The 18,404-nt window shown below is 55.3% G+C and overlaps 8 protein-coding genes across 8 annotated transcripts; 7 read left to right on the top strand and 1 right to left on the bottom strand.

Moving 5' to 3' along the window:
* Nucleotides 1-1,551: 1,551 nt before the first annotated feature.
* PHYSODRAFT_526653 (hypothetical protein) lies at nucleotides 1,552-3,129 on the top strand (the record flags this gene model as incomplete). The annotated part of the gene is made up of 2 exons (XM_009537765.1): nucleotides 1,552-1,581; nucleotides 1,648-3,129. 2 exons carry the CDS (start codon nucleotides 1,552-1,554, stop codon nucleotides 3,127-3,129), a joined length of 1,512 nt encoding a protein of 503 aa, XP_009536060.1.
* A 1,237-nt stretch (nucleotides 3,130-4,366) lies between these two features.
* On the top strand, nucleotides 4,367-6,010 carry PHYSODRAFT_549964 (hypothetical protein; the record flags this gene model as incomplete). Its single annotated transcript, XM_009537764.1, has 1 exon — nucleotides 4,367-6,010. The coding sequence occupies one exon, from the start codon at nucleotides 4,367-4,369 to the stop codon at nucleotides 5,933-5,935; it is 1,569 nt and encodes a 522-aa protein (XP_009536059.1). The 3' UTR covers nucleotides 5,936-6,010.
* Nucleotides 6,011-6,379: 369 nt separating this feature from the next.
* On the top strand, nucleotides 6,380-6,928 carry PHYSODRAFT_288756 (hypothetical protein; the record flags this gene model as incomplete). Its single annotated transcript, XM_009537763.1, has 1 exon — nucleotides 6,380-6,928. One exon carries the CDS (start codon nucleotides 6,380-6,382, stop codon nucleotides 6,926-6,928), a length of 549 nt encoding a protein of 182 aa, XP_009536058.1.
* A 147-nt stretch (nucleotides 6,929-7,075) lies between these two features.
* Nucleotides 7,076-8,791, top strand: PHYSODRAFT_526094 (hypothetical protein; the record flags this gene model as incomplete). The annotated part of the gene is made up of 2 exons (XM_009537762.1): nucleotides 7,076-7,417; nucleotides 7,937-8,791. 2 exons carry the CDS (start codon nucleotides 7,076-7,078, stop codon nucleotides 8,789-8,791), a joined length of 1,197 nt encoding a protein of 398 aa, XP_009536057.1.
* A 1,074-nt stretch (nucleotides 8,792-9,865) lies between these two features.
* PHYSODRAFT_366939 (hypothetical protein) lies at nucleotides 9,866-10,168 on the bottom strand (the record flags this gene model as incomplete). The annotated part of the gene is made up of 1 exon (XM_009537761.1): nucleotides 9,866-10,168. A coding segment is annotated over one exon (303 nt), but the record flags the coding sequence as incomplete, so codon positions are not given.
* Nucleotides 10,169-10,908: 740 nt separating this feature from the next.
* PHYSODRAFT_252786 (hypothetical protein) lies at nucleotides 10,909-13,704 on the top strand (the record flags this gene model as incomplete). Its single annotated transcript, XM_009537760.1, has 2 exons — nucleotides 10,909-11,106; nucleotides 11,473-13,704. The coding sequence occupies 2 exons, from the start codon at nucleotides 10,909-10,911 to the stop codon at nucleotides 13,702-13,704; spliced, it is 2,430 nt and encodes an 809-aa protein (XP_009536055.1).
* Nucleotides 13,705-14,164: 460 nt separating this feature from the next.
* On the top strand, nucleotides 14,165-14,575 carry PHYSODRAFT_527717 (hypothetical protein; the record flags this gene model as incomplete). The annotated part of the gene is made up of 1 exon (XM_009537759.1): nucleotides 14,165-14,575. A coding segment is annotated over one exon (411 nt), but the record flags the coding sequence as incomplete, so codon positions are not given.
* Nucleotides 14,576-16,883: 2,308 nt separating this feature from the next.
* PHYSODRAFT_526501 (hypothetical protein) lies at nucleotides 16,884-17,930 on the top strand (the record flags this gene model as incomplete). The annotated part of the gene is made up of 2 exons (XM_009537758.1): nucleotides 16,884-17,084; nucleotides 17,127-17,930. The coding sequence occupies 2 exons, from the start codon at nucleotides 16,884-16,886 to the stop codon at nucleotides 17,928-17,930; spliced, it is 1,005 nt and encodes a 334-aa protein (XP_009536053.1).
* Nucleotides 17,931-18,404: the final 474 nt, after the last annotated feature.

Raw genomic sequence — 18,404 nt, 5'->3', positions numbered from 1 at the left:
CGCGCGCTCTGCAACCGCTCCTTGGGTCCGCCACCGGGCGCTGCTGGCCTTACTGCCGCGCGTCCAGCGGTCCCTGGCGCCCATTACGTTGCCAACTTGCCCGTCGTGCGTCCGCGGTATCGTTTCGCCCTCGCACCGGCCTTGACCTTCAGCACCTTCGTCTGCACCGTCACCATGGACACCAACGTGCTCCCCCTGGCCTTCGTAGCCGCGAGCACCTCGTGCTCCCCCTGAGCTTGAGTCTCCTTCCTCCATCGACCTCCGTCGATCAGTCGTCACCGCACACACCATCACCTCCGTCGCGCATCGGCACTCGGTCGCCCCTTTCGCGGGCGTCCCGACCAACGCCGCGCCGATCCACCGGGAACAACCAGCACCATCTCTCTCATCGACACTCTTGACTTGTACACCACGCCCTCGCATCCGGGCGGGCTCTCCGTCGTCGTTGCGAGTCAGCACCAGAACTTGCCCTCGATCGTGCGCCCCTCGTCGATCGCGCTGAGCCGTTTGGACTCATAACCTGTAGAAAGTACTTGGAGCATGCATGTGCGACCTCTCTACTCAACGCGTGCCAGACGCGTTTCGGCCCCCCCCGCCGGGGGCCTCGTCAGTGGCTTTACCAATCGAGAAGTGAGCTCTCTCTCTCTCTCTACGTGTCCTCCTGGGCGGTCGCCCCTACGAAGCTTCTAGAATCTCCTAAAGATCTGTCGTGGGTACGACTCTGGTGTCGTAACCGTGTACCCCCACCATAGGGTTACACCTACGTGCCTGCAGCACTTCCAACACCTCACCAGCCGCGTAGACCGCAGCTTCGCTGGTGTCTATACACCTTCCTTTTCGTCGTTTGCGTCCACACTAAACGTCTGTATCCAGTTGAGAATCACGATTTGTATTCGGCCAGCAGCTACCGCTGCTCGAGCCTCCGTAATAATGGAACGTGTGAGGTTGTTAGGCAAGAGTTCGGCGGTAATTGGGTCAAGTTGAGTCGAGACCGAGCACCCCAAAGTGGACGGGTACGTGGCAATTCATTGTTGCGTTGCTGGTTGGCTCCTCGTGAAGCAAAGCGTCGAATGATAAATCATGTTTGCTATTGCAGTTTTGGCGCCGACGCTTCTCGACTATTACCATATTATTTTATTCGCTAAGAAGCCTCCCCTCCTCCAGTTTTGCAGTGATATTCTTTTTTTCGCTGGTGCAGCATTCTCGTAAACGCTTTCTTGTCAGCTCGCTCCTTCCAAAACCTATCACCCGGCCAGCTTGCCGTCTCGGTGTGGAGGCACTAAGCCACGTATGACAGCCGCGCAGAGATTCCTGGACTGCGGTAGCGCTTGCCATTTCAATGGTCGTTATATGTGAATTGACAAGATGCGTGTGAAACAATTGGTTTTTCTGGTCTGGGCAATGGGTACAGTATCCGGTACTACAAATCAGAGGAGGCACGTGGTACACATGTATGGCGATCTTCCTGCACTTGGCTCACTTCCGCTTTGGCCCCGTCAGACGCACTCAAGTCAAGTAGGTCCTGCACAGCAGGGCGATAGATACTGTGAGATGGAGGTGTGCTCGCTCGTGGCCGAGTTCGTGATCCCGGAGCTGGGCGAGGCCATCTCGGAGGCGCTGGGCAACGTGCTGGACTTCGTGAACGAGATGAAGGAGAACGAGGAGATCTGCCGGCGCGTGTACGAGCGCATGAAGTTCGTGAACGAGGAGCTGTACAAGATCACGGACGAGACGGCGCTGCGCCAGAACCGCGTGCTGTTCATGTACGGCCGCACCATCTCGGACTTCCTCAAGTTCCTCAAGCGCCAGTCGCAGAAGAGCCTCATCAAGCGCCTGGCCAGCAACCGCAAGGTGGTCGCGGCCGTGCAGGACTTCCACAGCGACCTGGACGAGCTCTTCAAGCTGCTCAACATCGCGCACATGGTCGAGATGGCCAAGTGGAAGAAGGACTGGGAGGAGGACCAGAAGCGCATCCGCCGTCAGATGGCCGAGATCCTCTCGAACGGCCAGACCATCCACGCCGAGATCCAGAGCTCGGGCTCGGCGCTGCAGGAGGGGCTGGCCATGATCAAGTTCGAGCTCGAGCACAAGAAGGAGCAGAACGACCCGGAGCAGCTGCAGCTCATGCACAAGGCCTTCAAGAAGGTCGTGAGCACGTCCAAGGCCAAGGTGCCCGTCGTGCCCGAGTGGTTCATCTCAAGTGACGACGTCGAGTTCGACTCCAAGGAGGCCTTCGACTGCGGCTCGTACGGCTCCGTGCACCGCGGCATCTGGGGCAAGGGCGCCAAGGTCGTCATCAAGTGCCTGCTCATGGACGACGACCAGGCCATGAAGTCCTTTTTCAAGGAGGTCGAGGTCTGGCACAAGCTCAGCAACCCGCACATCGTCAAGCTCTTCGGCGCGTGCCACGTGAGCACCCCCGCGTTCTTCGTGTGCGAGGACGCCATTCACGGCAACTTTGCCGACTACTTCATGAAGGACAAGAGCGAGATCTGGCGGCTCTTCCACGAGGCCGCGGTCGGCCTGGCTTACCTCCACGACCAGAAGGTGGTGCACGGAGACCTCAAGTGCAACAACATCCTCATTGGCGCGGATGACAAGGCCAAGATCTGCGACTTTGGCTTCTCGTACATCCGAAGTCAGTCCGTGGGGCTCAGCGCCAAGGCGCAGACGGACACGGTGCGCTGGAAGGCACCCGAGTGCCTGATGCCCATGGGGGACCCGGACGCGATGGATGCGGCGCACAATCCGCGGTTCGCCTCGGATGTTTACTCCTTGGGTATGTGCATTATTGAAGCGCTCGGGGACGAGCCGCCCTACGCTCTGGACGACGATGATACTATTTTGGAGAAGCTGTTCTCTGGAGAGGGGTACCCCCGCCCCGAAGGCCTGAAGGACGACGAGTGGGCGCTGGTGCAGAAGATGACGGACCCGGACTGGGAGCAGCGAATCGGACTCTCCACTGCCATCGATATGCTCGAGAGATTCGCGGAGCGCGAGAAGGACGCCCACCAGGCAACGCAGGACTGTCCGAAGTGCTCCATGAGCGTTCCCGCGGGGTTCAAGTTCTGTGGCAAATGCGGCTCGCCGCTGGGAGCTGCACAGGAAAATATTGCGGCGTCGGCGTGAGAGAGGAGGTGTCGATAGTGTGTGTAATCGGAAGGGAATGGAAGTTCGTGGAGCGAAGCGAGCCTTATTGTATGCCCCGAGCGTTGCAGTGCACTGCACCTGTGTCAGGCATTCACCCACTCAATGGGTACACATCGTTTTCGTATCCATATCACAAAACAGCATAAATTGGGCGGCAAAATGGTCAAAAGGACACAGATCCCGTCAATTTTAAGTGAAAAGAAAAGTTATTGATTTACTTTTACAGGGATAGCAGTGGCCGATGCCGGTATCGTGGTCCCTTGTCACTTGCCGTCTTCCAATTGTTGACCCGGCAACTGGATCCGGTAGCTGAGTCCGATCACTCACTATCTGTCTACTTTAGACCAAAGTGCAGCCATTTCGCATTCTGAATGCTTACCCACCTACGTACCCACCCATCCGCCTGCCATCTTGCAACCAAGGTCCCTAAACTATGATCGCGCGTTTTCCGGCATAATTCGCCACTATCGGGTTGACTGCGACGCTGAATCCGTACTTGTGACTCTTCAGCCAAACGTTGAACATGTCGATTAATGTAGGCGTCGAGGTGCACACGGAGTGTGTGCATTGTGTCCCCTCTTGGTGGGCGAGCTCCACCTATTGGTATCAATCAACATTGATCTTCATCATCGTAACGTTAAAAAATATCGGGCACGATTCCGATGTTATCGACCAAACACGTTCCACCCCATGCGATCATTTCTGTAAAGTTGTAATTTGGAGGTACTGTTAAAAGGCGCTACACCAGGGTTTGAAAACTTGCCACCAATTTTCATGTTACATTATTCTTGCCTACCCCACGTTTGCACACAAATGAAGTCTACACTGTCCTCCCAGACCAAAGCTTTGCCTCTAGTTCAGAGCGCTGTTTGTGGATTCTGATCCTCCTCCACCTCTACCCATTTCCCCCTTTCTTCTAAACTCGAGTCTTAAAGCTCACGCGGTACATGTACGGGTGCACCCGCAGGCTTGGGTGCCTGGTTCTACAGCACGTTGGATTCCTTCTCGTGGCCATGAGAACGATAACGCAAGATAGGTGTTCCAGAGGGTGCCAATTCCAGGAGCTTCATCTGAAAACTGTGTAAATCATACGTGTTTTGGAAACTACATGTAATTCTGATCTTTTCTCCCACATGTACGTCAAACGATCATGATACCGCGCGCGGTATCCAATGCTCCCTCCAGCTCACTCTTGGACTCGAAGTCATAGCCTGCCATGTCAGCCGTGTGCTCGCTCGTCGCGTCCTTCGTGGTGCCGGGCGTGGGGGGTCTCATCGTGGAGGTGCTGGGCAACATCATCGAGCTGTGCCAGCAGCTCGAGGAGAACGAGGACATGTGCTCGGCCGTGCACAAGCGGCTCGTGTTCGTGAGCGAGGAGCTGGCCAAGATCTCGGACGAGGAGGCCATGCGCCAGAACCGCGTGCTGTTCATGTACGGCCAGACGATCGCCAGGTTCCTCAAGTTCCTCGAGAAGCAGGCCAAGAAGAGCTTCATCAAGCGCCTGGCCAGCAACCGCAAGGTCGTGGACGCCATCCAGCAGTTCAACGAGGACATCGACGACCTGTACAAGCTGCTGAACCTCGTGCACATGCAGGAGATGGCCAAGTGGCGCCGCGAGTGGGACGAGGAGCGCCGCAAGCAGGAGCAGATGCTGCTGAGCATCGCCGCCAACCAGCAGCGGCTCAGCGCCGACCTGCAGAGCAAAGACAGCAACCTCGTCGAGAGCCTGGCCATGCTCAAGTTCGAGATGACGCACAAGAAGGAGCAGAACTCGATGGCTACATTAGGCATGATGAAGCGCACCTTCAACAAGATCACGCGCACGTCGGGCGCCAAGGTGCCGCCGGTTCCCGAGTGGTTCATTAGTAGTGACGACGTGGACTTTGACACAAAGGAGCAGTTCGACTGCGGCTCCTACGGGTCGGTGACCAGGGGGACGTGGGGGAAGGGGGCCAAGGTCGTCATCAAGTCGCTGCTTATGGACGACGACCAGGCCAAGACGTCCTTCTTCAAGGAGGTGGAGGTCTGGCGACGGCTGGCCAACCCCCACGTGGTCGAACTCTTCGGCGCGTGCCACGTGAGCACCCCCGCGTTCTTCGTGTGCGAGGACGCCATCCACGGGAACTTTGCCGATCACTTCATGGAGGACAAGAGCGAGATCTGGAGGCTGTTCTACGAGGCCGCCGTGGGGCTGGACTACATCCACTCGCAGAAGGTGGTGCACGGCGACCTCAAGTGCAACAACATCCTCATTGGCGCGGATGACAAGGCCAAGATCTGCGACTTTGGCTTCTCGTACATCCGCAGCCAGTCCGTGGGGCTCAGCAAGAAGGCGCAGACGGACACGGTGCGCTGGAAGGCGCCCGAGTGTCTGATGCCCATGGGGGACCCGGACGCGGCCGATGCGGCGCACAACCCGCGCTTCGCCTCGGACATTTACTCCTTTGGCATGTGCATCATTGAAGCGTTCGGGGACGAGCCGCCCTACGCCCTGGACGATGACGATACGATCCTGGAGAAGCTGTTCTCTGGAGAGGGGTACCCCCGCCCCGATGGGCTGGAGGACGACGAGTGGGCGCTCGTCAAGAGGCTGACGGACCCGGACTGGGAGCAGCGCATTGCGCTCTCGGCTGCTATCACGGAGCTAAAGCTGTTCGCGGAGAGGGAAGAGCTGCGCAACAACGTGGACAAGACGGACCGAGTGTGTCCCGGTTGCAGTGCCATGGTGGGGGAGGAGTTCGACTTCTGTGGAGCGTGCGGGCACCGAGTTGCCGCATTTGCTTAAAAAACCGGTTCGGTTGTAGCAACAATTGTGAACAAAACTTTTAAGATTCTTAAAAGAATGTGCATGTATGCGAACAATTTTGTTTTTGTTTTATTGTTGCATCCGATTCGTACCTTACCTACTACGCGTAGGCTTACTATGCCGTATGGTCCAACTAACTTACATAATTCGTCATCAAAACGTTTACGCGCAATTGAAATGGAAAGTCTTGGGCGTCTGGAACATTCGTTTTTATGTTGGGCATGTACTCGGAGTCTACAGTAGAATTCTATTAGTAACGCACGCATTATCGCGTCATCGGAGATGGCTCGTTCAAATTACAGATGTAATGGATACTAATCGGTCAGAAAGTATTATATATATTGGAGGTGTAATTCGTCTGAGTGGATCCAATGCATCATATTACAATTCGCCGCCGAAGCCAGTATTGCTCAGCTTCAAGGCATGGCTTCCAAGACCAAGTCGACTTGGTCGGTGGCTCGAGTCATATTCTTGGCTGCGGTCATCGCGCTGGTATTTGCCGGTGCGAGTTCGCCGAAGAAGACCGTCCTCGGCTCAGAAACCTCGCAGTATTCGCTCAGTACCGAGCCAAGCGATGACCGAATGCATCGCCGTTTGAGAAAGCGCACAATCCGGGAGGACGACGACAATTCCGAAGACAGGGGGCTCGATAGAGTTGTCAGCTTTCTAGACAAGTTCTCCAAGAAGCCGAGCAAACAACCCGAAGTGGACAGGCTCTTTAAATGGTTCAACCTGGCCGACCACTCCAATCTGTTGGAGACCAAGCCGTTTCCAGATTGGGCCGGCTTAGTTACCGACATGTACAAGAAGAACCCTGAGGCGAGTGAGATGGTCATTGCCTCGACCTTGACAACCAAGCTCGGCGATAACTCGCTAGCGAAAATGATCATACAGGCCAAGAAAGCGACGAGTACCCAGTCTTCTCGGTCTTGGGCTGCAAAACTGGAGGAGGCACAACTGAAGAATTGGTAGAGCAAGAAAACATCGGAGGAGTATGTCTTTCGGGCTCTCAAGCTGGACGACGAGGGACACAATCTGCTGTCGAACCCGCTGTTGACCACGTGGATAAACTACGTGAAGAGGACGGAGGCGGATCCATACGCGTTGCTGCTGGCCATGATGAGGGCTCAAAACCTTGATGACCACAAGATTGCAAGTCTTCTTGCTGCAGCGAAGTGGGGGCTGCCTGGGTCGACCGTGGCGGAGAAAGTGGAGGAATTACTACTCAGCAGCTGGACGACCGAGAAAAAAAGTGCTGACGACGTCTTCAAGCTCCTGCAGCTGAAAAACGAGGGTGAAACTCTCTTCAAAGATCCTAGTTTCAGCAGATGGGTGTCTTACGTGAGGAGCATTGATGAAAAGAACGCAGATACGCACATGTATACGATACTGAGAACGGCCTACGGCGACGACGAGCTGGCGCCTATGCTTGTTGGTGCAAAGAAGTCCGGCATGGGTGACGTTGCTAAACGCGTGGAAGCGGTGCAGGAGGAGGTTTGATTTGCTGAGGGGAAAACGGCATCGGAGGCTTTTAACGCGTTGAAGCTGAACACCCAGAGCGAGAAACTGTTCGAGGCTCCAGCGTTCAGGACGTGGTACAACTTCATGTTGAATGAGGCCAAGGGAGACGAGTTGATGTTTGCCGTTCTGAAGACGAATTACGAGGAAGATGTTCTGGCCAAGATGCTGATTGCGGCCAAGAAGAGTCCCAGCACAAAACCTATTGCCGAAAAGTTTGAGTAGGCGCAGATGAAGGACTGGATCACTACTGAGAAGTCTGCAGATGACGTATTCAAGCTCCTCAAGCTGGGCGACGACATGGAGGATCTCTTGAGTAAACCTTTGCTGACTAATTAGGTCGCCCACGTGCAGAAGCTGAAGGAAGACCCGTACTCGATCTTGCTTACAAAGCTGAAGATATCCACGCTCACAGATACGGACGACAAGCTTGCCGATATGCTGATGCTCTACAAGAAAAAGGAGATTTCAAGTGTCATCGCTGGCAAGATCGAAGCTATTCAGCTCGAAAAGTGGCTGAGTGACGGGAAAACCGCGGTTGATGTCTTCAAGCTACTCAAAATTGAGAATGCAGTGGAGAACGCGGTATGGAATCCTCGAACGAGGATGTGGGTGGACTACGTGACCGAGTTGGACTCGAAGAATGCGGACGACGTCATATTCACGGTACTCAAGTCGTACTACAGCGACGAAAAGATCGGGGAAATGATCCAATTCGGATGGTACAGCAACGCTGATATAGCCGAGAGGCTCGCCAACACCGCGATAGCGAAGTGGCGGCAAGATGGCAAAACGGCGGACAACGTCTTCGACTTTTTACTGAAGGATCATCACCGATATATTTTTGAGACGCGCGACATACACACGTGGGTCTCCTACGTGACCAAGATGGACAAGGAGAGCCCTTACAAGACGATGTTTGAGGTGTTACAGAAGCGTTTTGACGAGAAGCAGCTAGGCGACATGCTTTATAAGGCGGAAAAGGTCGGTGGTACCAGAGATATTGCTGTAAAGCTGGAGCTGGAGCTGTGGCTCAGCCAAAAGAAATCCGCTACGGGTGTCTTTACTCACCTCAACCTGGCGAGCGCAGAAAACGAGTTGTTCACGAGATCGTCTCTTCCGGTTTGGATCTCGTATGTCACGAAATTGGCGAAAATGGATGAAGAGATGGCGTATGAGGAGATGCTCTCGGTGCTGACGACAATTTTCTCCAACAAAAGGCTCGAGCGAATGCAGACAGTCCCGACAGTTATCGATGGGTCGGAGAAGCTTGCAGCAAAACTGAACGCGCTGCTGTTTAATTTGGCGAAGTCGTAATGCCCACTTTGTTTAGCAACATCTGAAGCCAGCGTCCGCAGAAGAAACCGACAAACCCAATCAAGGAGCTCCGACTGTGGGAAAACTGTAGGGGAAGCTTGCCACGCGCTGAAGATGAGCATCCTGAGCGAGAAACGGGTGGAGTCCGCAGCGTTCAGGGCGTGGTACCAATACATAGTGACAGGTCATGATTGCAGTTCTGAAGGAAATTTTCAAGGAAGACGCTCCAGCGAATACAACCAGAGTACTTCACTAATAAAAAGGATTACTGTCTAGGCAGTAAGTATTTGGTAATACGTATTATAGTCGTAGCTCGAAGATAGTAATCGCACGCAAACTAAACAATTTTGTTTAAGTTGTGGATGAAAATTGGTTGAGGATGGTGCTAACAGTATTATTTCAAGATCGTACAGATCACACGAAAACCTCCTGTACACAGACGATTTCCTGGTGGTGGAGCACGAGAGACCCAGTAAGTACTGTACAGACCTCATGTTTGTTCCGGGACAAATCGTTTTGCTTCCGATCGCAGGAATATGAGCGCGTGCGCCGTTGGCTGGATTTCTCCGTTTCTAAATAATGCGATGCACTTAGTTGATTGTTTGCTTTGGTCAGCTGAAAAGAAAAGCTGCCACGTAGTGAAAGATAAAGCAAGCATCTTTACCAACACGCAAAAGAATTAGTCGTATCCCGCATCGGCAGCATTGCCACATAACCACTCTCACCCCTTCTGCTTTCCACAAATTAATGCGCCAATCACGCTTTGTAGAAGTCACACAGCTCTCTGATCGAAGTGATGACTCGCAGTTCTCTCTGACCATGATCTCCTCGTGTCAGCCACTGCTTGAATCGTATCTTTTGCAATTCGTCGATGACCTTTGCGTTGCCGCATCCTCTTGACGCTTCCGCCTTTGCCAGAGCAAGCATCTTCGCCACTTCTAAGTCCCCAAATTGCTGCTTCAGTATCGTGATGGCTAAAAGCCGCCCGCTGTGTCGCCCCGTTTGATCAGCTTCGTCTCATAGGAAACCCACGTGCTCAACTCGGGACTTTTAAGAATGCGATCCCCTTGTCTTGAGAAGCCTGAAGATATCGTCCGCCGATTGGCCCTGACTGATCCACAGCTCCTGCCTCAATCGGGTGGCGATGAGCTTCGGGTTTGCCCCTTGTTTTGATGCCGTGAAGATATTTTCCAGACTTTTGTCGCTGAAACGCTTTTTCAGAGCTGCCAGCATGACCTCGTCTGGGTTCTTGTCGCTCAGCTTCGTCGCGAAGAAGACCCACGACCAAAACGTCGAATTGTCGAGGAACTTGCCCCCTTCCTTGTTGAGACGAAGGATCGAGAACATGTCGTCTGCCGTTTTCCTTTCGCTCAACCAAAAGTCTGGTGCTGAACCCTCTCCAATTTGGTGGCGATCGAGCTCGTACTCCCCTCTTTCTTCGCCGCGGCTATCGTTGTTGAACCGCGCCGTTAAGACGAATAACGCTGCCCTCTCTGGACCGCTCGCGTCTAGCTTCGCCAGGTATGACGTCCAAGTGTTGAGCAACGGGTTCGAAAAGAAAAACCGTACTCCGGCCTTGTCCATTTTCAGCAGCTTTAAGATGGAGCCTGCCTGCATTTCCACCCTGACCTAGCCACTCATCGAGTTGTGTCCCCTCTAATTCTTCGCGATACTCCTTGTCGTGGAGTCTTCTCTCGCCATTATCAGCAGGCTGGCACGTCGTAGCGAGTGTTCAGCTTCGAAAGCAACGACTTGTACGGCTTCCTCTTCAGCTCTTTCTCGTACAGCAACCAATCGTTCAAGGCTGGCTTAGCTAGCATCTTGGCCATTGCTTCTACCGGACGCCTTCATGAGAGGCAAGGTGGCGAATGGATGGGTGTCGACATACATTACCCGGTAGAAAAGAGCCCCTAACTTCAACCGATCAGCAGTGCTCCGAGATTCTCTCTCACTTGCAGCAACGCGCTCCGCTCGAGACAAATCCGACTGACACCCCCGGCTCGACCGGTATCCTGGTATCCAACCGTCCACGACGTTGAAGTTGCCGATCCTGAAGTAGCGCGAATCACTTTTGACAGGGGGGGGAGCCCCTGTCGCTTGGTCATTCATTCCGCAAGATGCCGGGTCGGCGCAAGAACCAGCAGCAGGGCGAGCCCGTGATTGGCCGCGCGCGCCCCAGCGGCACCCGAGGCCGCGGCCAGGGGCGCGGGGACCAAGGCGCCGGCCGAGGACGCCCCGGGCAGCCGCCTCCCTCCGCCGTGGCGCCTCCCCCCGCTCCTGTCGCCCCTCCCCCGCCCGCGCGCGCCGCTCCAAGCGTCGAGTCGCTGGCCTCGGAGCTGGAGGAGAAGGCGCGCGTGCCCGACGCGACGCCGCAGCTGGTGCAGCCGCTGGTGGCCACGCGCTTCCCGCCGCGACCGGGCTTCGGCAAGGCCGGCCGGGCCGTCAAAGTGTTCGCCAACCACTTCAAGGTCAACTTCAAGTTGGCCGGCGACGTGTATCACTACGACGTGAGCATGGCCGAGGCCGGCCGCAGCTTCGGCAACGATGGCCCGCCCAAGGCGCTGGCGGGCAAGATCATGGCCGCGCTCATGGCGGAGCTGAGGCGCCAGTTCCCCGACGTGATGCTGGTCTCGGACGCGAGGAAGAACATCTACGCGCCGCGTCGCCTGCCCTTCCAGCAGCAGGAGTTCGGCGGCCTCGCGCTGCCCGAGGACGGCGGCCGCGCGCGCGAGTTCTCGGCGGTGGTGAAGGAGGCGGACCCCGTGGCCATCCGCATGCAGCAGCTGGAGGAGCTCTTCGCCGGCCGACTCAACTACACGCCGTACGACGCGCTGCAGGCGCTGGACGTGGCGCTGCGCCACTCGGCGTCGCAGCGATTCACGGTCGTGGGGCGTAACCTCTTTACCAACGCGGGCGCCAGGACGCTGGGCGAGGGCGCGGAGCTCTGGTTCGGCTACTACCAGAGCCTGCGCCCCACGCAGAGCCGCCTCGTGGTCAACCTGGACCTGGCCGCGACCGCCTTCGTGGAGGCCATGAGCGTCACTGAGTACCTGTGCGAGACGCAGTCGCTGCGCCAGATGCCCACGTCATTGGCCAAGTACCAGCACTCGTCCTTCAGCAAGGCCATCAGAGGCGTCAAGGTCAACATCACGCACCGCCCCGGCGTGAGACGCAGCTACCGCGTCAACGGCCTGTCCAAGGACAGCGCGGAGAACACGTTCTTCGAGAACGACGATGGCCAGCGCATGTCCATTGTCCAGTACTTCCAGAGGACGTACAACATCCGTCTGCGCTACCCGAAGTTGCCGTGTCTGCACGTTGGCGCCCCGCAGAAGAAGAATTACTTGCCCATGGAGGTGTGCCACATCATGGCCGGACAGAAGTGCCCGCGCAAGGTCACGGACAAGCAGGTGGCCAACATGATCAAGTTCACGTGCACGCCGCCGGACCAGCGCAAGAGCGCCATTGAGCGCAAGTTCCGCGAGGCTGGATTCAGCACGGACCCGACGCTGCGAGCGTTTGGACTGGAAGTGGACCCGCACATGGTGGAGACTACGGGCCGCCAATTGCCGCCACCGACGATCGAGTACAGCGGCGGCGCGCGCGAGAACCCGCGCGATGGCGCGTGGAACATGCGCGGCAAGAAGTTCAACGCGCCGGCGCAGTTCAAGTCGTGGGCCATCATCAGCATGTGTGACCCGAACCGGTGCAGTCTGGACAGCATCCTGGCCTTCTTCAAGGCTGTTATGAGTCAGATGGGCCAGCTTGGCATGCGCTGCCCGAGGACGCCGCCCCCGATTCTGCTGAAGAAGAACCGCAATGATTCTGTGCGCATGATGTTCCAAGCGGCAGTGACGGCGGCGACGCAGAATTTCAACGCCAAACCAGAGATCGTGTGGATGATCAACCCCGTGTCGGACGCTCGCGCGTATGGAGAGCTCAAGCTGATGTCCGACACGGAAGCGGGCATGGGCATTGTGTCGCAGTGTATGCTGTCGAAGCATATCCCGAAGTGCAACCCGCAGTACATTGCGAACATCCTGATGAAGGTGAACACGAAGCTGGGCGGCAAGAACGGAGTCATCAGCGGCCCACTGCCACAGGTGTCGGCATCGCGCACTATCATCTTCGGAGCCGACGTGACGCACCCGAGCCCGATGGACAAGACTCGTCCATCCATTGCTGCGGTCACAGCTTCAATGGACGCCAACTTTATTCGTCACGCGTCTGCGATTCGGGCGCAAGGCCACCGCGTGGAGCAGATCATGAACTTGAAGGACATGGTGATGGAGCTCATGAAGCAATTCTACCGATCGACGCGCGGCAAGCCCGACCGTATTGTGTTCTATCGCGACGGTGTGAGCGAAGGCCAGTTCCACATGGTCTTGAACTATGAAGTGACGGCTATTCGCGAGGCCTGCCAAGCGCTGGAGAAGGGGTATATGCCCCCGATTACGTTCGTCATTGTCCAGAAGCGCCACAACACGCGTCTGTTCCCAAACAACAGGAACGAAGCGGATCGCAGCGGAAACGTAAAGGCGGGCACGGTTGTGGAGTCGGGGATATGCCACCCCATTGAGAACGACTTTTACCTGATGAGTCACGCCGGACTGCAAGGCACCAGTCGCCCCACTCACTACCACGTACTGCTGGACGAAATCGGCTTCACGGCGGACGAGCTGCAGACGCTTACGTACAAGTTGTGCTACACGTTCGCTCGCTGCACGCGCTCCGTGTCGATGGTTCCGTCGGCGTACTACTCGCACCTCGTGGCCTTCCGCGCTCGATTCTTCCTGGTCGATGGCAGTGACACCGCCTCGAGCGTCTCGGGCTTCAGTGATACCGCTCCCGAGACGGATACGCGCATGTACGACGTGCACCAGTCGATGAAGGGCGCGATGTACTTCGTGTAGGTGTCGTCAGCAGTGACTAGCACCCTGGCGCCAAGCGTGAGAAGACGAAGGTGCAAGTGAGGCGCCACTCCCAGCTGATTTGATTTATGAGTCGTTATTTTCTTAATCTGCCGCCAGCGATGGAGCGTGGTGAAGTCGAGAGGCAGGAATGCATGTGTCAGGAGGCAGGAACAGAATGTGTTCGAGCTAGCGGTTGGCCTGTTAGGCCAGATCCATCCTAAGGCAAAATGAAAAAGCTTTAATGTTAGTTGCTTTTTGCCTTTAGGGTGGACGGCCCGACGCTTGATGGCTGCACTTTGAGACAGCTTCTGTCCGGAGTTGTGGTCGGCCGCGCTTCTCTTCGTCGCCATTCCTGCCTGTTCATCGCCCGACTCGCATATCGATACCGGCCGACCTGCGAATCACCGAGACCAATGCACACAATTCAATCTTCCAGCTCCGCCTGACACGCTGCGCCATCATGAGCAAGTTGGTGTCGTCGCTGCTGTGCGACTTCGTTGTTCCAGTCGTGGGTGGATCGCTCTTCGAGGCTCTGTCGGCTACAGCTACGCTGTGTGGGGAGATGAAGGAGAACGAGGCCATGTGCCGTCGAGTGTACGAGCGGCTGCGGTTCGTGTACGACGAGTTGCAGAAGTGCTCGGACGCCTCGTCGCTGCGTGAAAGTCGGGTGCTGGCCATGTACGGCAGCGCCATCGCTCAGTTCCTGAGCTTCTTGGAGAGCCATTCACGGAAGAGGCTGCTGCGGAGGTTGATCGAGAGTGCTCGTATGGCTGACCGCATCCAAGACTTCCACAAAGAGATCGACGAATTGTTCAAGGTGCTGAGCATTGTCCACATGACGGAGATGTCGGCGTGGCGCCACGAATGGGAGCAGGGCCGGACGATGCGGCGGAATATGGTCCAGGAGGCTCTGACGGAGGATCGCTGCGCACACCACGTCAGCAGCCCTTGCAGCAGTTTGGCGACGCTCAGTATCAGCACCTGCTCGCCCAGTTGCGTGAAGGGTGACGTGCGGACGTGTCGTGGTATTCAACCTGGTGGTGAGACCACCGACGACTTAGATACAGAACAAGACCATACGCTGGGCGAGAAGGACTTGGAAGATGCTATTCGCGACTACATTGGGGAAATTGGCTACGATGTCTGCAGTGTGCTGGATCTGCTGCGGTCTCTCCCGAGTTCTAGCTTGGTACTTCAAGGGGCTGCTGTGCTTCATGATCTGGAGATGGAGCTCCAGCCTGAAGTTCTCTGCTTAGCTCTACCGTCTTTCATCCAAGAACTTACTGATACGAAGGACTCTTCTACACGTGAACTGGCAGAGCGGTACTGGGTGGACTGGTTTCCAGCGTATGTCAGAACTCTGGTCCAAGGCCATGGTCTGCTGCTTGAGAATGCTTCAAACTTGGAAATACTTTATGCGCCTGGCAGTGAATTCAAACTGGACAGCGCACGGCGTCGCGTTGTTACGTGGCGTGGAGCCGCTGCCCAGTCGGTTCCGTCGGAGGACGACCTGGAAACGCAGTGGCGACTTGTCCCCGTGAACGAAACGAAAACGCTCTTCCGTGTCGTCAATTTCCGCTACCCATACGAGTGGCTGTACGCCACCTCCGTCAGCTCCACCTCCACAGATGGCAACGGCATGACGCATGCAATGATGTCTCGACCCCCTCATGGCTCGGACAACGACACGGTGTGTGCACCGGAAGCTATGTGGGAGCTGCAACCTCTTCGGGATATGGCTGGATCATTCTTGATTTACAACCCGCATACTGGTGTCTATCTTTGCTCGGCCAAGAAACAGCTCGATCCTGACAAGCGTCTAGCACTGGTCATTCCGGAAAATGATGCTGGCGTACCATCGACGATGCGTCGTTGCGCATGGCGACTGAGACCTTGTTTCGATCCAAGCGCTACTGACCCTGTCGAAGAAGGCAGAAACTCGTCCAGTACGTCAAATCCAGAGTCCAACCCACGTTTGATCCCGGAAGCAGCCCGAGAGTTCGCAGCGTTGGAGTTGGTGATCCGCAATCTCTTCGACAGTACTGGCTCCGACATTGGAGCAGTAGTGGATTTCCTCCGAAAACTACCGGAGCCCAAGCACACGCTGTTTGGGTGCTCGATCGCCCGATCCCTGGAACAAGAGCTATCCAAGACCAAGGCAGACCGGCGTGACAGCCTCGTTTTACCGTTTTTCGTCTACGCGTTGGCAACAACTCTGCCGATTGGCTCGCGGGAGCTGGCGCAACAGTACTGGTGCCATTGGTTCTCGCCTGTTCAGCAGTCGATTGTGCTCGGACGAGGCCTGCTGCTTGAAAATAAAGGAAGCCAGGTTGCGGAGTACCTCGTTTCCCCTGAGGTCAAGCTTGGCTCTGACGAGCGCCACCAGCGACCTGTTGTTACATATGCTGGGGACTGCGCGCGACGGATTCGCATTGGTGGGCGTGCAGCTAGCCGTGACTGGACACCTGGCAGCGACGACCTTGAAGCTCAGTGGCGGTTTGAACCAGTGAGCTCCAGGTACACTCAATTCCGCATTGTGAACTATCGATATCCCTACGAAGAAATGCGAGCTACGAGTCGACATCCTTCGCCAGATGATGATCTCTCGGGTTCTCGCAACTTTGTGGTGACCACGCGAGCAAGCAAAAACCATGGCACTCCTAGAAGCCCCGCGCAGTCTGCATTCTGCGGTCGTGGCCAAGTCGGTAAGAACAGCGAGGACGGCTGGAATGAAGTTGACGTGTTATCACTCTGGGAACTGCACGAAGTAGGCCAGGATTGCTACCAACTCTTCCATCCTCAGGGACAGACTGTCCTCAGCGCTAGTACAGAGAAGCTGGATAAACATCGAAGGTTCACGCTGCAGCAGAGGATCGAAGAAGATAAGAAGCGGTTTAGCTGGTGGCACTTTCAAACTCCACTGGGGCTCGATTAGCACGAACAAAAGGTGGAAAATTTTACGAATTGAAGTGTAGTGCCCGTGTCGTTAGTGCTGAAATGGTGGCACCAGTGATCAGTAGTGGGTCATGGAACATTACGCCGGCAGATTTTACTAGTAGTTCGGACCAGCGTCTCATCATTCGTTGAAAATCTATGTCACACACCATCATGTTCGCTTAAGTACGCCAGAAATTCTACCTCCTTCTTCCTCATACCAGAATCTGCCAGCTCGAGGAAAGATGGTGAAGCTCTTCTGCGCGATCGTTGGTGCGGCGGGCAGTGCGTTTCCTGTGGACATTGACGCGGGTCAGTCGGTGGGAGACCTGAAGAAGGCGATCAAGGCGGAGAATCCAGCGACTATCACGTGCGACGCCAAGGACCTGCAGCTTTCCCTGGCGAAGACGGCGGACGGCGCGTGGCTCTCATCGAAGGACCCTGATGTGATTTCTATGCGAAGTGGAGGCATTCCTGAATAAGTGAAGACACTGCTGAACGTGGAAATGGACCCAGCAGATGAGATTGGCGACGTGTTTGAAGGTGCTCCAACGAAGAAGACGATTCACGTGCTGGTGGTTGCAGATCGGGAGTGCCTTGAAGTCCAGGACGCTGAAATTGCACCGCACCCGAGTCGCAAGAGACGATGGGACAAGTTGAACGAGGTTCTTGATAAGAACAAGAAAGCGAAGAAGGGTGCCGGCTCCGCGGGTTTCTCGTACGTGTCGTTCCCGGAGATTGACAGCATCATGCCAGCGACCAAGTATCGACCATCGTCAAAGCTTATCCCTGACGAAAAGCTTGATGCGCTGCATAGATACTTTCCTATCTTGATCAAGGCTTTTGGAGATATCATTACTGGCAAAGAAGCAAAGCGACTGCACTTCATCGTGCCCGTGCTTGCAAGTGTCTGTGCGCTGTTCGATGGAGGCGTCCAAATCCTGGCCGAAGAAACCGTGATTGGGAAACGTGTTCACGGAGACGTAGCCTTTGAGTTCGTGCTTAAGCGCGGCGAGAAACGAGTTTGCATTGTGGAAGCGAAACGTGACGATATCCAGCAGGGTCTTGCTCAAGCTTACGTGGGAAGTGAAGCACTTGCGGATGTAGAAGGACTGCCGAAAGTGTACAGCATTGTCACGAACTTCTTGGAATGGGTCTTCTCGAGAAGTCTGGATGAAAAAATTGAGCGTGCGACACCCGTGATGATGGTGATGGAGAATGACGTTCCTGCACCTGAATCAGTGAAGCAGATTGCGGGCATGATTTACTCCATCCTGTCGGAAGACAACTAGCTACGTGCGTGCTTGGACCCAGCAGTATTACAGGACCGGATAGCTTCATTTTGACGTGGCGGTCCGTCGACAGTACTTTAAACTTATAATACACGATTCTGCCAATTCTCTGCTTCACCATTAATACTTGGTTTAGCTGGCAAGGAACATCGGCGATGTCACAAGGGGCAGTGACATTTTTTTCATCCTAATAAATATAAAGTTAGTAATATACAATGATGGCATACTCTCCTGAGCAATACCAAGCTAGCAAGGAACGTATCAAAGCAGCGCACACGCGAAGCTCGTTTATCTTATCAAAAAGACTACAACGACAAGAATAGAGAGCAGATGCGAGCTCGCAAGCGAAAGCCCAAAACCGAACTTATTGATGGCAAAACCGAACCTAACAACGAAACCGAACTTAATTAATTAATTAATTTTTTTCTCAAAAAGTCAATCCCAATATAGTCAGACAATGGCTTAAAACCTCCA

This window comes from Phytophthora sojae, assembly GCF_000149755.1.
Source record: "Phytophthora sojae unplaced genomic scaffold PHYSOscaffold_11, whole genome shotgun sequence".
In the NCBI taxonomy this organism is placed as follows: domain Eukaryota; phylum Oomycota; class Peronosporomycetes; order Peronosporales; family Peronosporaceae; genus Phytophthora; species Phytophthora sojae.
This window is presented reverse-complemented; position numbering and strand designations above follow the sequence as displayed.